Source organism: Notolepis coatsorum (genome assembly GCF_963971535.1).
Source record: "Notolepis coatsorum genome assembly, chromosome: 18".
NCBI classification, from domain to species: domain Eukaryota; kingdom Metazoa; phylum Chordata; class Actinopteri; order Aulopiformes; family Paralepididae; genus Notolepis; species Notolepis coatsorum.
In genome coordinates, this window is record NC_140182.1 from 70,878,145 (window position 1) to 70,894,355 (window position 16,211).

The 16,211-nt window shown below is 42.4% G+C and overlaps 1 protein-coding gene across 1 annotated transcript in view; it reads left to right on the forward strand.

Annotated features, from left to right (window-relative positions):
* Positions 1-12,859, forward strand: part of ptprq (protein tyrosine phosphatase receptor type Q) — a gene marked incomplete at both ends in the record, with an annotated part of 179,162 nt that extends 166,303 nt beyond the window's left edge. The window contains 7 exon segments of the mRNA XM_084335232.1: positions 3,867-3,943; positions 4,164-4,298; positions 4,460-4,585; positions 7,818-7,963; positions 8,409-8,544; positions 10,053-10,176; positions 12,822-12,859. Coding sequence (XP_084191358.1) covers positions 3,867-3,943; positions 4,164-4,298; positions 4,460-4,585; positions 7,818-7,963; positions 8,409-8,544; positions 10,053-10,176; positions 12,822-12,859 — 782 coding nt within the window.
* Positions 12,860-16,211: the final 3,352 nt, after the last annotated feature.

Below are 16,211 nucleotides of genomic sequence, written 5' to 3' on the forward strand. Positions count from 1 at the left end.
CACTCCGTCTTTTAATACACACTTATATCATACAGTAATGTTAAATAAGATATTGAAAGATGAAGGATGAAGTTACAAATGAAAAGGGGCAAAAGCAATTACTCTTTGACAATTCTACAGCGCACAATGGGTTTTAAACTGATCGGAGCAAAAAAAGCTGAATCCGCTTCAAGAAGACTCACTACATTAGGTATAATAACTTCGGTGGACAGCGCCTAGGTGCTGAAATGTCATTCAAACTGTATCCTTACTTATGACTGTGACGGGCGACCACGGCACCATGTGAACAGTAACAATGCAATTAATGAATGTCTTGTTGTATATACCCAATGGCATGCGTCTTCTTGAAGCGGATTCAGCTTGTTTTGCTCCGATTTGACGTCAGTTTAAAACCCTTTATACTCCTAGGCATATTTAATTCCGCCTGGATCTTTTATTTTTATTGTGCGCTGTAGCATTGTCAAAGAGTAATTGCTTTAGCCCTTTTCCCTTTGTAACTTCATCCTTTATCTTTCAATATCTTATTTGACGCCACGTTACTGTATGATATAAGTGTGTATTAAAAGACGGAGCTGTTAATGCGTATGGAGGTTTGTGTCCACGGGCAAGCTATATTCACATATTCACGTAACTCGCATATATTCAAATATTCCTGTAATTCCTGTACAGTAACTATTCAACTAATAATGTTATTAGGTCATCCTGACCTGGGACCACTCATGCGTGATCAAATCAAATCAAATTTATTTGTAAGGCCCGACAACACACGTTAATGTCCCCATGGGCCGGACACGTCTTCTTTAAACAAGTCAAGAAGAAACATCACAATAAGTAAGAACAAAACAAGAACACCATAAAGTCAATTTCTTTTTAAATAAATGCTAAATAAATAAATGCAACACTCCCAGACATACCCCACGCGAAGGTAAGGAAAAACTCACTAAAACCTAGCAATAGGAAAAAATGCACCACAGGCAATGTGGAGGAGAGAAACCTTAGAAGGGCCATTCAAGGGGGGATCTCCCTTCTTAGATGTCGGTGATAGTAGTGTTGCAATAAAACAGGTGAACAGTTGGTAGGCATGCACTCATGTGTGTAGTGAATCACAGATAAGTGCATGCGATACCAACTGAACATTTCGAAAGATTAAAGATAGAGCTGATAGCGATAGCAACTGAACATTTTGAAAGATTAAGATTAAAGATAGAGCTGATAGCGATAGCAACTGAACATTTTTGAAAGATTAAAGATAGAGCTGATAGCGGATCTATTTGAGGCGAAGGGGCGGCGCAGATAGGGTCGCATCCTCCCGGTCTTCATCACGTGACGTCCAACACTCCGGTCATCACTCGGAGACAGCCACTCACAGGGAGACAGGGGGACAGGGAGACAGGGAGCCGGGACAGGCGTTAGACAGTTCGCGTGATTGTGATGGGCGGACATAGCAATAGATACAAGTGGTAAGCATATATGTTAATAGAATAGATATATGTAGTAAGCATATTATGTGAATAGAATAGAAGTACTTAACCCAGCAATGAATGTCTGAACCACGTTGACAGACCACGGACAGAAGACGGTAAGAAGCTGATCCATGGCCTTGTGGTGCACATAGAACAGTCACTGCAATCTTGGGCAAGACCCCGAGACATCCACCACCTTGGTCAGAACTACGAGACTCCGACTCAGAGAGAGGAAGGGGGTTGGGACAGGGGTTAGAGAGTTCCCATGTTTGTAGTGGGCGGAGATGGAGCAATAAATACATGTAGTGAGCATATGCATACATGGTGACAGTGGAATCATAGTATATAAGAAAATTGTGAAATTGAGTAATAGATAGAACTACTGCAAGCGTATGGATACAGGATGAGATACAAGACAATAGCTCAGGGCCGTATGCCCCGGGGGGCAGGAGAAGCCGCTCATAAAGTTCAGCACTGCAGGCCAGACAGAAGGCGATATGAAGCTGTTCCATGGGACCGGTTGAGACAGAGACAGAGGTTAAAAAGGTTCTCCCATGTCTGTAGAAAAGCAGACATGGGAGCAAATAGACATCCTAACTAAACTAGACAGATTAATCTAAGGGTCAGTCCCCAACCAGGTGAGATCAGGGTAAGTTGAAGGAGAGAGAGAAAAGATGGGTCTTAAGCAGGGATTTAAAAGCTTCGACAGAGCAGGCGCCCCTGACGACGGCAGGTAATTTATTCCACAGGTAGGGAGCGCGGTAGACAAAGGCTCTGTGGCCGGCGGATTTATTTTTAACCCTAGGAATCGATAGAAGATGGGGTGAAAATGGGGTGAATCTTTGCGATATTACGAAGATGGAAGAAGGCAATTTTGGTGAAATTTTTTATACGTGCATTAAATGAGAGGGAGGAATAAAAAATTACTCTGAGGTTTTTTATGGTGGAGCTCTGGGATACGTGACAACAAGTATCAAAGTTGAGGGAGATGTCCTCAAAGGCCTCTGTGGTTTGGGGGGCCAACAATTAACATCTCAGTTTTATCTGCATTAAGGAGTAGAACGTTTTGCGACATCCACTTTTTGACGGCAAGCAGGCAAGCCTCAAGATTTTGTAATTGGGATGAGTCATTTGACTTAATAGGTATATATAATTGGGTGATGCCAACATCCTCAACTATCCTCAACATCAGAGCGCATCAGGTGCAGATGCTCTTCTGTCTAGCGTCTATTAACAAAATTTAGAATTTGCTATTTGGTCTAAAGCCGGGCGCAACACTAGACATGTTTAGCAAAACATTAAATATCTTTGGAACAGTTTGTGATAAGGACTCGCCATATTTTGTTACAGAATCGGGATATTGTGATCTCAACATTGACATTGTATCTCTCCGTCGCCCAGTGCGCAGAAGTAAAGCATTGAATCATGACATATCTAGATTGGTTGTTTCCTCTGGACTGCATCTAATCCTCCGCTATATCTATCTATTTATGATCTATCTATGTCAATATAGCCAATGTAAATTCTAGGAATGGTCACGTGGGCTGGGGGAACCAATGGACCATTCCTATCGTTTCTCAATCGTCCTGTCCACTAGATACCGCTATGGTATTTGAGATATATCGCTTATCGCCACCTATGCCACATGCTTGTTGGAGCAATTTATATGCGTTTATGTGTTTGCGTCTGGATCGAGTTTTTTTTAAACACTGTTAAAACAAGGATGATTTTTTTTTAACAGAGCCTGAAAATATCCGTTTGGCAAAAGATCCAGATACGTGTTCGTTTATCTTATCTTACTTTATTTTAGCATTAAACCTTTTCTTAATATTTTTTATTCTAGTTTTAAGTCTATATTTTGTGATTCTGTGTGAAGGGGACTAGCAAAGTTTGATTTTCATTGTACATGGTGTAACTGTCTGTTTATCTGTGCATAATGACAAATTAAAATCTTTCCGAAGGTAACGAGGCCTTGGCAACACCTGGGGCACCTCGTTAAAGACTAGGTGTCCCACGTGTGCTCTATTGTGTCAGCGGTCTATGAAAATGGTTTATTTTCTGTTTCATTGTGTTCATGAACTGGTGAAGGAAAGGCCTGGGGGTTTGTGTTCCAGAATGTTTGGCATTCTGTAGGTACTTTCTGTTAACAAACGACCGTTGGTAACTCAGCCTCTTGTTGATTCCCTGCTTAGATTTATCCTCAACAAATCCTCCCAAAATAAATCTAATATTTATTTTTATCATACATTTTAATCCCTTGAGATTAAAATCTCTTTTCCGAGGAAGACCTCAAAATAAATTAAATACGATTACAAAAACATTCTATGATGGAGTGAGTATTCTGAGCTGAATCCCATCTCTCTGTCTGTCTCTCTCTCTATGGTCCGTCTCCACTGTGTCCAGACAATAACAACAGAGTGAAGCTGCTCTCTGAACCAGGCATGCCAGGCTCCGACTACATCAATGCCAGCTTCATCTCAGTAAGTGCCAACTATCAACAGCTAAACCAGAGGGTCATTACCACAACCCCCCCCCCCCCCCTCTCTCTCTCACTCACACACACACCCCTCTCCTTTCTTTCTCTCTCCCTCTTTTTGCTATCTGTGCCCAGTTGACTAACTTGATAACATGTTGTAGCTAGCCCTGTGTAATGATTTTATGTCTCTCTATTTATGTATCTATCGACCTCCCTGTCCACAGGGCTACCTGTGTCCTAATGAGTTCATAGCCACCCAGGGTCCTCTCCCCGGCACGGTGGCCGACTTCTGGAGGATGGTCTGGGAGACGAGGACGCGCACCATCGCCATGCTGACACAGTGCTATGAGAAAGGCAGGGTGGGTCAGAGACGCAGACACCGCTGGAGAAACACAGCTTAGTCTGGTGTTACGACGTGACACTCACTGCTAGTTCATATCTGGCAACACGACTGATGTCACTTTGTGTGTGTGTGTGTGTGTATGTGTGTGTGTGTGTGTGTGTGTGTGTGTCATTTCAGATCCGGTGTCACCAGTACTGGCCGGAGGACAACAAGCCGGTGACGGTGTTCGGTGACATCATCATCACCAAGATGACAGAGGAAGTGTACCCAGACTGGACCGTCAGAGCACTGAGAGTCGAGAGGGTAACAGAGCTCATATCTTAACACACACACAACCCTGAGAGTCGAGAGGGTAACAGAGCTCATATCTTAACACACACACAACCCTGAGAGTAGAGAGGGTAACAGAGCTCATATCTTAACACGCACACAACCCTGAGAGTCGAGAGGGTAACAGAGCTCATACTTAAAGGGGACATGCATTGCTATTCCTTGCACTATTTGGGCAACTTTACACAATTCCTGTGAGTCTATTGAATACATCTGTAAGGTTTATTAAAAAAAAAGAAAAAAAAATCATTGTTTTATATTTCTAATGGAGTACTCAAAAGCATAATTTTCCAGCCGCAGGATTTCAGGCTGTTATTGGATGGGCTCCACCCATAAGTGCTTTCAGTGACAGTCACCCACACAGCGTGATACATATGAGAGAGAGCGAGAGAGAGAACGAGAGAGAGAGAGAGAGAGAGAGAGAGAGAGAGAGAGAGAGAGAGAGAGAGAGAGAGAGAGAGAGAGGAGAGGTGCGTCCCCGACACACACGCAGACAAGTTTGTGTGTAATGCTCCGACGAGAGAGAGGAGAGATGCGTCCCCGACACACACGCAGTCAAGTTTGTGTATGTGTGTCCCCGACGAGGGAGAGATGGCGCACACACATTTACACACACTTCTGCAGTCCCTCCCGCCGTCCCTCTATCTCTCTCTCTCTCTCTCTCCCTCTGCTTGTTCTCTGCCTGTGAAAACCTGTTTGAGGAAGTGTCGGGTTACACTGCACTACAACCATAGAGGGGGCGTTACTGCAGATCAGTACCCTATTCACGTCAGGAATACCGTCAAATCAGAACAGCTTAGTTGAGTGAGGGAAGATCTCGTGAACTCGAGACTAGACTGATGAGTCAATATGGTAATTAGAGACACAGACCCATTGATACTAACCTGTATTACTATAAAACCATGCTAAACACAGAAAAAAGCCATTTATAATGCATGTCCCCTTTAACACGCACACAACCCTGAGAGTAGAGAGGGTAACAGAGCTCATAGTAACACACACACAACCCTGAGAGTCGAGAGGGTAACAGAGCTCATAGTAACACACACACAACCCTGAGAGTAGAGAGGGTAACAGAGCTCATAGTAACACGCACACAACCCTGAGAGTCGAGAGGGTAACAGAGCTCATATCTTAACACACACACAACCCTGAGAGTCGAGAGGGTAACAGAGCTCATATCTTAACACACACACAACCCTGAGAGTCGAGAGGGTAACAGAGCTCATATCTTAACACACACACAACCATGAGAGTCGAGAGGGTAACAGAGCTCATATCTTAACACACACAACCCTGAGAGTAGAGAGGGTAACAGAGCTCATATCTTAACACACACAACCCTGAGAGTCGAGAGGGTAACGGAGCTCATATCTTAACACACACACAACCCTGAGAGTAGAGAGGGTAACAGAGCTCATATCTTAACACACACACAACCCTGAGAGTCGAGAGGGTAACAGAGCTCATATCTTAACACACACACAACCCTGAGAGTAGAGAGGGTAACAGAGCTCATATCTTAACACACACACAACCCTGAGAGTCGAGAGGGTAACAGAGCTCATATCTTAACACACACACAACCCTGAGAGTCGAGAGGGTAACAGAGCTCATATCTTAACACGCACACAACCCTGAGAGTAGAGAGGGTAACAGAGCTCATACTTAAAGGGGACATGCATTGCTATTCCTTGCACTATTTGGGCAACTTTACACAATTCCTGTGAGTCTATTGAATACATCTGTAAGGTTTATTAAAAAAAAGATAAAAATATCATTGTTTTATATTTCTAATGGAGTACTCAAAAGCATAATTTTCCAGCCGCAGGATTTCAGGCTGTTATTGGATGGGCTCCACCCATAAGTGCTTTCAGTGACAGTCACCCACACAGCGTGATACATATGAGAGAGAGCGAGAGAGAGAACGAGCGAGAGAGGGAGAGAGAGAGAGCGAGAGAGAGAACGAGCAAGAGAGAGAGAGGAGAGGTGCGTCCCCGACACACACGCAGTCAAGTTTGTGTATGTGTGTGTCCCCGACGAGAGAGAGATGGCGCACACACATTTACACACACTTCTGCAGTCCCTCCCGCCGTCCCTCTATCTCTCTCTGCTCGTTCTCTGCCTGTGAAAACCTGTTTGAGGAAGTGTCGGGTTACACTGCACTACAACCATAGAGGGGGCGTTACTGCAGATCAGTACCCTATTCATGTCAGGAATACCGTCAAATCAGAACAGCTTAGTTGAGTGAGGGAAGATCTCGTGAACTCGAGACTAGACTGATGAGTCAATATGATAATTAGAGACACAGACCCATTGATACTAACCTGTATTACTATAAAACCATGCTAAACACAGAAAAAAGCCATTTATAATGCATGTCCCCTTTAACACGCACACAACCCTGAGAGTAGAGAGGGTAACAGAGCTCATACTGTAGTAACACACACACAACCCTGAGAGTAGAGAGGGTAACAGAGCTCATAGTAACACACCCACAACCCTGAGAGTAGATAGGGTAACAGAGCTCATAGTAACACACACACAACCCTGAGAGTAGAGAGGGTAATAGAGCTTATAGAGTAACACACACACAACCCTGAGAGTAGAGAGGGTAACAGAGCTTATAGAGTAACACACACAGGACCCTGAGAGTAGAGAGGGTAACAGAGCTCATATCTTAACACACACACAACCCTGAGAGTAGAGAGGGTAACAGAGCTCATAGAGTAACACGCACACAGCCCTGAGAGTAGAGAGGGTAACAGAGCTCATATACTGTAGTAACACACAAACATTATATACACGCATGCACATGCAACCAAAGGTTTTATACTGCATAGAAAATTATATAGTATCCTATCCCATAATATTCCCATATAGATGCCAGCAGTAATTGTGTAAGCCAGTGAGCTTAAATGGTGGATCAGAAATCAGAATTCATGTATTTATTGTTAACTGAGGATTTATCATGTTGATATTCTCTGTCATGTGTCTCTTCTGGACCCGGTCTGTGCAGCATGAGGATTTATCATGTTGATATTCTCTGTCATGTGTCTCCTCTGGACCCGGTCTGTGCAGCATGAGGATTTATCATGTTGATATTCTCTGTCATGTGTCTCTTCTGGACCCGGTCTGTGCAGCATGAGGATTTATCATGTTGATATTCTCTGTCATGTGTCTCCTCTGGACCCGGTCTGTGCAGCATGGGGACTACATGGTGGTTCACCACTTCAACTACACGTCCTGGCCTGAACACGGGGTCCCGGAGTCCAGCAGCACTCTCATCCAGTTCGTAAAGGCGATCCGAGCGAACAGACACGACAACACCACCATCGTGGTTCACTGCAGGTAGGGCTGGAACCCTGGAATTACATTATAGTATAATGACACTGTTTAATGGTTACAGCACAGACCCTGTAATGATAGTATAATGACACTGTTTAATGATAGTATGGAAGAGAGTAGTGTGGTTGTACAACACAGGCTGTAATGATATCATAATAACACTGTTTAATATACCCACCACACCTAGACCCTTGGGGGCCACAGTGGCTAAGGAGGTAGAGCAGTCGTCTGGTAATCGGAAGGTTCCCGGTTCGATTCCCGGTCAGCGTGTCAGAAGTGTCCTTGAGCAAGACACTTAAACCCTAATTGCTCCTGTTGAGTCGGTGTGTGGGTGAATGTGAGGAACAGATTTGCTAAGGGCTTTGGATAAAAGCGCTATATAAATGCACCTTTACCATTTTACCTAGAGGCAAAGTTTATATGCTGTATATATTATCTGTGTCCCCAGCGCTGGCGTGGGCAGAACGGGTGTTTTCATCGCTCTGGACCACCTCGTTCAGCACGTCAGCGACCACGATTTTGTGGACGTCTACGGCCTGGTGGCGGAACTGCGCAGCGAGAGGATGTGTATGGTACAGAATCTGGTGAGTTCACTACACTGAGAGGATGAGTATGGTACAGAATCTGGTGAGTTCACTACACTGAGAGGATGAGTATGGTACAGAATCTGGTGAGTTCACTACACTGAGAGGATGAGTATGGTACAGAATCTGGTGAGTTCACTACACTGAGAGGATGAGTATGGTACAGAATCTGGTGAGTTCACTACACTGAGAGGATGAGTATGGTACAGAATCTGGTGAGTTCACTACACTGAGAGGATGTGTATGGTACAGAATCTGGTGAGTTCACTACACTGAGAGGATGTGTATGGTACAGAATCTGGTGAGTTCACTACACTGAGGGGATGAGTATGGTACAGAATCTGGTGAGTTCACTACATTGAGAGGATGAGTATGGTACAGAATCTGGTGAGTTCACTACACTGAGAGGATGAGTATGGTACAGAATCTGGTGAGTTCACTACACTGAGAGGATGTGTATGGTACAGAATCTGGTGAGTTCACTACACTGAGGGGATGTGTATGGTACAGAATCTGGTGAGTTCACTACACTGAGAGGATGAGTATGGTACAGAATCTGGTGAGTTCACTACACTGAGAGGATGAGTATGGTACAGAATCTGGTGAGTTCACTACACTGAGGGGATGTGTATGGTACAGAATCTGGTGAGTTCACTACACTGAGAGGATGAGTATGGTACAGAATCTGGTGAGTTCACTACACTGAGAGGATGAGTATGGTACAGAATCTGGTGAGTTCACTACACTGAGAGGATGTGTATGGTACAGAATCTGGTGAGTTCACTACACTGAGAGGATGAGTATGGTACAGAATCTGGTGAGTTCACTACACTGAGAGGATGAGTATGGTACAGAATCTGGTGAGTTCACTACACTGAGAGGATGTGTATGGTACAGAATCTGGTGAGTTCACTACACTGAGAGGATGAGTATGGTACAGAATCTGGTGAGTTCACTACACTGAGAGGATGTGTATGGTACAGAATCTGGTGAGTTCACTACACTGAGAGGATGAGTATGGTACAGAATCTGGTGAGTTCACTACACTGAGAGGATGAGTATGGTACAGAATCTGGTGAGTTCACTACACTGAGAGGATGTGTATGGTACAGAATCTGGTGAGTTCACTACACTGAGGGGATGAGTATGGTACAGAATCTGGTGAGTTCACTACACTGAGAGGATGTGTATGGTACAGAATCTGGTGAGTTCACTACACTGAGAGGATGTGTATGGTACAGAATCTGGTGAGTTCACTACACTGAGAGGGTACCCCCACAATATGCCATTTGACCTTATGATACTGTCCTTGTATACAGAAAGATTTACAGATGTAGTTTAGAAAACGTCTCTCTCCAGCTGAGTTGACTTGAGAGTTCTGCTGTCCAACAGTAGTACTAATGCAGGATAGTCTAAATGTAGACTTCTGCATTGGCTTCCAAAACATATAGAATAGTGTGTGATTTGAATAATCAAATGGAAAAGTATTTGTTAATGTGTTTTGTCAGGCCCAGTACATGTTCTTGCACCAAAGCACCATGGACCTACTCAACAGTAAAGGCAACAGCCAGTCCATCTGGTTTGTCAACTACTCTGCCCTGGAGAAGATGGACTCACTGGACGCTATGGAAGGTGAATAGCATACAAACACACTCACACACAGCATGTCATTGCTGTGCCCAGAAATGGTGTAGTAGTTAAGAAGGCCCCTACCTACATAATCAAACATACCCGTGCTGGTCTAGGATCAAATCCTTCTCTCCTGTGTCTTTCCTACTCTCACTCCCTCTCAGCCTTCATACTGTCTCAATAAAGCACCTTCTCTCCTGTATCTCCCTCTCAGCATTCCTACTGTCTCAATAAAGCACCTTCTCTCCTGTATCTCCCTCTCAGCATTCATACTGTCTCAATAAAGAACCTTCTCTCCTGTATCCCCCTCTCAGCATTCATACTGTCTCAATAACTAACCATCTTTCCATCTCCCTTTCTGCCTTTCAACTCTGCCAAAATTACCTGCATTCCTGTGCCTTTTTTATTGCCTTCATACTGTCTCAATAAAGAACCTTCTCTCCCTCTCAGCCTTCATACTATCTCAATACAGAACCTTCTCTCCTGTGTCTCCCCTACTCTCCCTCTCAGCCTTCCTACTATCTCAATAAAGAACCTTCTCTCCCTCTCAGCCTTCATACTGTCTCAATAAAGAACCTTCTCTCCCTCTCAGCCTTCATACTCAATACAGAACCTTCTCTCCTGTGTCTCCCCTACTCTCCCTCTCAGCCTTCCTACTATCTCAATAAAGAACCTTCTCTCCCTCTCAGCCTTCATACTATCTCAATACAGAACCTTCTCTCCTGTGTCTCCCCTACTCTCCCTCTCAGCCTTCCTACTATCTCAATAAAGAACCTTCTCTCCCTCTCAGCCTTCATACTATCTCAATACAGAACCTTCTCTCCTGTGTCTCCCCTACTCTCCCTCTCAGCCTTCCTACTATCTCAATAAAGAACCTTCTCTCCCTCTCAGCCTTCATACTATCTCAATAAAGAACCTTCTCTCCCTCTCAGCCTTCATACTATCTCAATACAGAACCTTCTCTCCTGTATCTCCCCTATTCCACCTTCCTACTGTCTCCAGTGAACACACTCCTTTAGAAGAAGTTAATATACTGTATCTAAGAAGTTAATATACTGTATCTAAGAAGTTAATATACTGTATCTCACACGGTCTCCAGTGAACACACTCCTAAAGAAGAAGTTAATATACTGTATCTCATACGGTCTCCAGGTGAAGTTAATATACTGTATCTAAGAAGTTAATATACTGTATCTAAGAAGTTAATATACTGTATCTCATACTGTCTCCAGGTGAAGTTAATATACTGTATCTCATATGGTCTCCAGGTGAAGTTAATATACTGTATCTAAGAAGTTAATATACTGTATCTCATACTGTCTCCAGGTGAAGTTAATATACTGTATCTCATACGGTCTCCAGGTGAAGTTAATATACTGTATCTCATACGGTCTCCAGGTGAAGTTAATATACTGTATCTCATACGGTCTCCAGGTGAAGAAGTTGATATACTGTATCGCATACGGTCTCCAGGTGAAGTTAATATACTGTATCTAAGAAGTTAATATACTTTATCTCATACGGTCTCCAGGTGAAGAAGTTAATATACTGTATTTAAGAAGTTAATATACTGTATCTAAGAAGTTAATATACTGTATCTAAGAAGTTAATATACTGTATTTAAGAAGTTAATATACTGTATCTAAGAAGTTAATATACTGTATCTAAGAAGTTAATATACTGTATCTAAGAAGTTAATATACTGTATATATAAGTTAATATACTGTATCTATAAGTTAATATACTGTATCTATAAGTTAATATACTGTATCTCATACGGTCTCCAGGTGAAGAAGTTAATATACTGTATCTAAGAAGTTAATATACTGTATCTAAGAAGTTAATATACTGTATCTAAGAAGTTAATATACTGTATCTATAAGTTAATATACTGTATCTCATACGGTCTCCAGGTGAAGTTAATATACTGTATCTAAGAAGTTAATATACTGTATCTCATACGGTCTCCAGGTGAAGAAGTTAATATACTGTATCTAAGAAGTTAATATACTGTATCTAAGAAGTTAATATACTGTATCTAAGAAGTTAATATACTGTATCTCATACGGTCTCCAGGTGAAGTTAATATACTGTATCTAAGAAGTTAATATACTGTATCTCATACGGTCTCCAGGTCAAGAAGTTAATATACTGTATCTAAGAAGTTAATATACTGTATCTCATACGGTCTCCAGGTCAAGAAGTTAATATACTGTATCTAAGAAGTTAATATACTGTATCTAAGAAGTTAATATACTGTATCTCATACGGTCTCCAGGTGAAGAAGTTAATATACTGTATCTAAGAAGTTAATATACTGTATCTCATACGGTCTCCAGGTTAAGTTAATATACTGTATCTAAGAAGTTAATATACTGTATCTCATACGGTCTCCAGGTGAAGAAGTTAATATACTGTATCTCATACGGTCTACAGGTGAAGTTAATATACTGTATCTAAGAAGTTAATATACTGTATCTCATACGGTCTCCAGGTGAAGTTAATATACTGTATCTCATACGGTCTCCAGGTGAAGTTAATATACTGTATCTCATATGGTCTCCAGGTGAAGAAGTTAATATACTGTATCTAAGAAGTTAATATACTGTATCTATAAGTTAATATACTGTATCTCATATGGTCTCCAGGTGACGTGGAGCTGGAGTGGGAGGAGACGACCATGTAAAGACAGAGTCAATCAAACATAGGTTTGAAGAAGAGTGACACGTACAGTTGACTGGGTCGTCGTGGGGACAGACCCTGACAAAGACCCGCCTCCACCAGAGAGAAGAGAGAGAGAGAGGAGCAGTATGAAGACAGAACAGTAGGTTATAGTCTCTCTCTCTCTCTCTGTGGACTGCAGTCAAAGCCGCTCCCTCTGCAAAAAAAACACTCGGAACAGCCGTCCCTCACAGAACCCCTGTCGACTTTTCTTTTAGGAGAGTGAGAGAAAAAGGGAGAGAGGGAAGACAAATTGATGGAGAGCAATAAAGGACAAAAAAGGGCAAAGCGGAGAGCGAGAGCTCTGTAACAGATATGTAAGCAAGCATATAGTATGCCTTGCACTATTCATCCCAACTTGTATCATACTTCATTATCTGCGTTTTTATATTGTAATTTATTCAAGCCAAAGTACTGTATGTTTATTTTCCATGTCTGTTTGCGATTATGTTTGTGTGTCTGGGTGTCGATGTCTTTTAAGCTGTATTCTGATGTATTCTTTCTCGACAGTGATTTGAATCAGTAAAAGCACCTACTTCCAGACTCGCCTCCTCTGAGCAAATGAGAAGCACTTATTTGTTGTCTGCTGTTACAGTATACTGTATGTCTGGCAGACATACATATATATACTATTATGTACAGTATGACTGAAAGCACTGCTGTTTATAGAGAGGGTCTCATGAGTCAGTATGAGGTACAGTATGTGTGTTACACACACACACACACTAACACACATACACACATACACAGCACTGCACACACATACACAGCAACACACAAGCATTCAATGTCAATATCTTCTCATTACTGTAGTGTCCACAATCTGTAACAAAGGAATTAGCCAGCGCCAGGTGTGAAGGAGGACTTGTGGCTTGTTGTGTGAACGCCAGTCAAGACTGATTCACCAGCCTCCTTCACACCTGCTGCAAATCCCTTTATTAGAGAAAGAGGGAGAGAGATGGGGCCTAAGGACTTTAGAAAGCCAGTTGACTTGACAGCAGGGAGGACGTCTGGTGATTGTGGGAGGAGCTCTGGGACCAGAATTAGATTTGGGCAGAGCAGGAACGCTGGTGCTGTAGAGCACTGGCCCCAAGACAGTAAAGCAGTTGTTTACTTCCAGAAATAGTCAATAACCCTCTTTAATATGAATCTTAGCAGGACTTAGCTTGACATTGACAATAATAATGTAGACGGTCACAACACTCACACACCCACAAACACCAGTCAAGACTGTTTAGACGGTAAAAACGACGCATAAACACCAGTCAGAACCGTTCAGACGGTAAAAACGACACACAAACACCAGTTAGAACCATTCAGACAGTAAAAACGACACACAAACACCAGTCAGGACCGTTCAGACAGTAAAAACGACACACAAACACCAGTCAGGACAGTTCAGACAATAGAAACTACACACAAACACCAGTTAGGACCGTTCAGACAGTAAAAACGACACACAAACACCAGTCAGGACAGTTCAGACAATAGAAACTACACACAAACACCAGTTAGGACCGTTCAGACAGTAAAAACTACACACAAACACCAGTCAGGACCGTTCAGACAGTAAAAACTACACACAAACACCAGTTAGGACCATTCAGACAGTAAAAACTACACACAAACACCAGTCAGGACAGTTCAGACAGTAAAAACTACACACAAACACCAGTCAGGACCGTTCAGACAGTAAAAACGACACACAAACACCAGTTAGGACCGTTCAGACAGTAAAAACTACACACAAACACCAGTTAGGAATGTTCAGACAGTAAAGACTACACACAAACACCAGTCAGGACTGTTCAGACAGTAAAAACGACACACAAACACCAGTCAGGACCGTTCAGACAGTAAAAACTACACACAAACACCAGTCAGGACCGTTCAGACAGTAAAAACTACACACAAACACCAGTCAGGAATGTTCAGACAGTAAAGACTACACATAAACACCAGTCAGGACCGTTCAGACAGTAATAATTACACATAAACACCAGTCAGGAATGTTCAGACAGTAAAGACTACACATAAACACCAGTCAGGACCGTTCAGACAGTAATAATTACACATAAACACCAGTCAGGACCGTTCAGACAATAATAATTACACATAAACACCAGTCAGGACCGTTCAGACAGAGTAAAAACTACTTTATTCTTTTATCCTCCTCAAAACTTTAGAAATATTCCATTAGTAAACATGTTTATCTTTAGAAATCTCCGTTAGAAACATTTGCGTGAGGGTGCAGAGATAAGTGGCCGTGCTCCACAGTGAGGGTGCAGAATAGTGGCTCGTCTCCATGACGGCTATAGAGAAGGTCGGGGAGAGGGGGGTGAGCAGAGAGAGAGAGAGTAGAGAGAGAGAGATAGTAGAGAGAGTAGAGAGAGAGAGAGAGAGAGAGAGAGAGAGAGTAGAGAGGGGAGAAATGACATCAATCAACCCAACATGCCCCCGACGATAATGATGCAAAGTTACTCTCAGAGTCAACCCCATTGTATTGTAAATGAAAAGAACCATGCTGTATATAGTCAAGACCCTCGTGGGCCTCGAGAGTTTACAGTAAACTAAACTGGGGCTTGCGGAAAACTGGAATTATCAAGCGATTTTCAAGCTCAATTGACCTGTATCTCAAACTCCTCCCTCTTTTCTCGATCCTCCAATCACGGCCATCACTCTCCGTGTTTTCCAAACGCTGTTCGTCCGAGGAAAGCGCCGACTGCGATCCGAGCGGTTTGAGATGCAGGTCAATTCGATGCGGATTTGTGTTCACTTTGACAGCTGTGTGTGCGTGCTTCTGTATGTGTGAATGTTTGTGTGCATGCGTGTGTGTGTACTGTATGTGTGTGTGCAGATGTGAACAATTGCAGCATAGCCCTTTACACACCCTGTTGGGTGACACAGCCATCTTTTAATAATCTTGTAATATAATATGATAATTTCATGATAATGGACTGTAGATCTGTTATAGTATCAGTATGTGTTCCCATGGTAACCGGACTATATTCTATAAAAGCCGCCTGTTCCTCGTAGCAACGGGATTCATTACACCCCCTGATAATAATCTGAATTATAATAACTATATTTGTATATTAAATTAAGAATATATATGTATATTCTTCTTTTTTTTCCTCTGTACAAATACATAAGTAGGTACACACATTGGCACTCCAACCACTTTTTATATTAAAGATTCAGTACAATGAATATCATGTTTTTCATTTTCCTTGCTTTTTTTTTTTTTACATAGGGTATGCTGATGTAATTACCTAAATGTTAGAACTGTTGTTGTGAAAATGATGACTAAAGCCCTT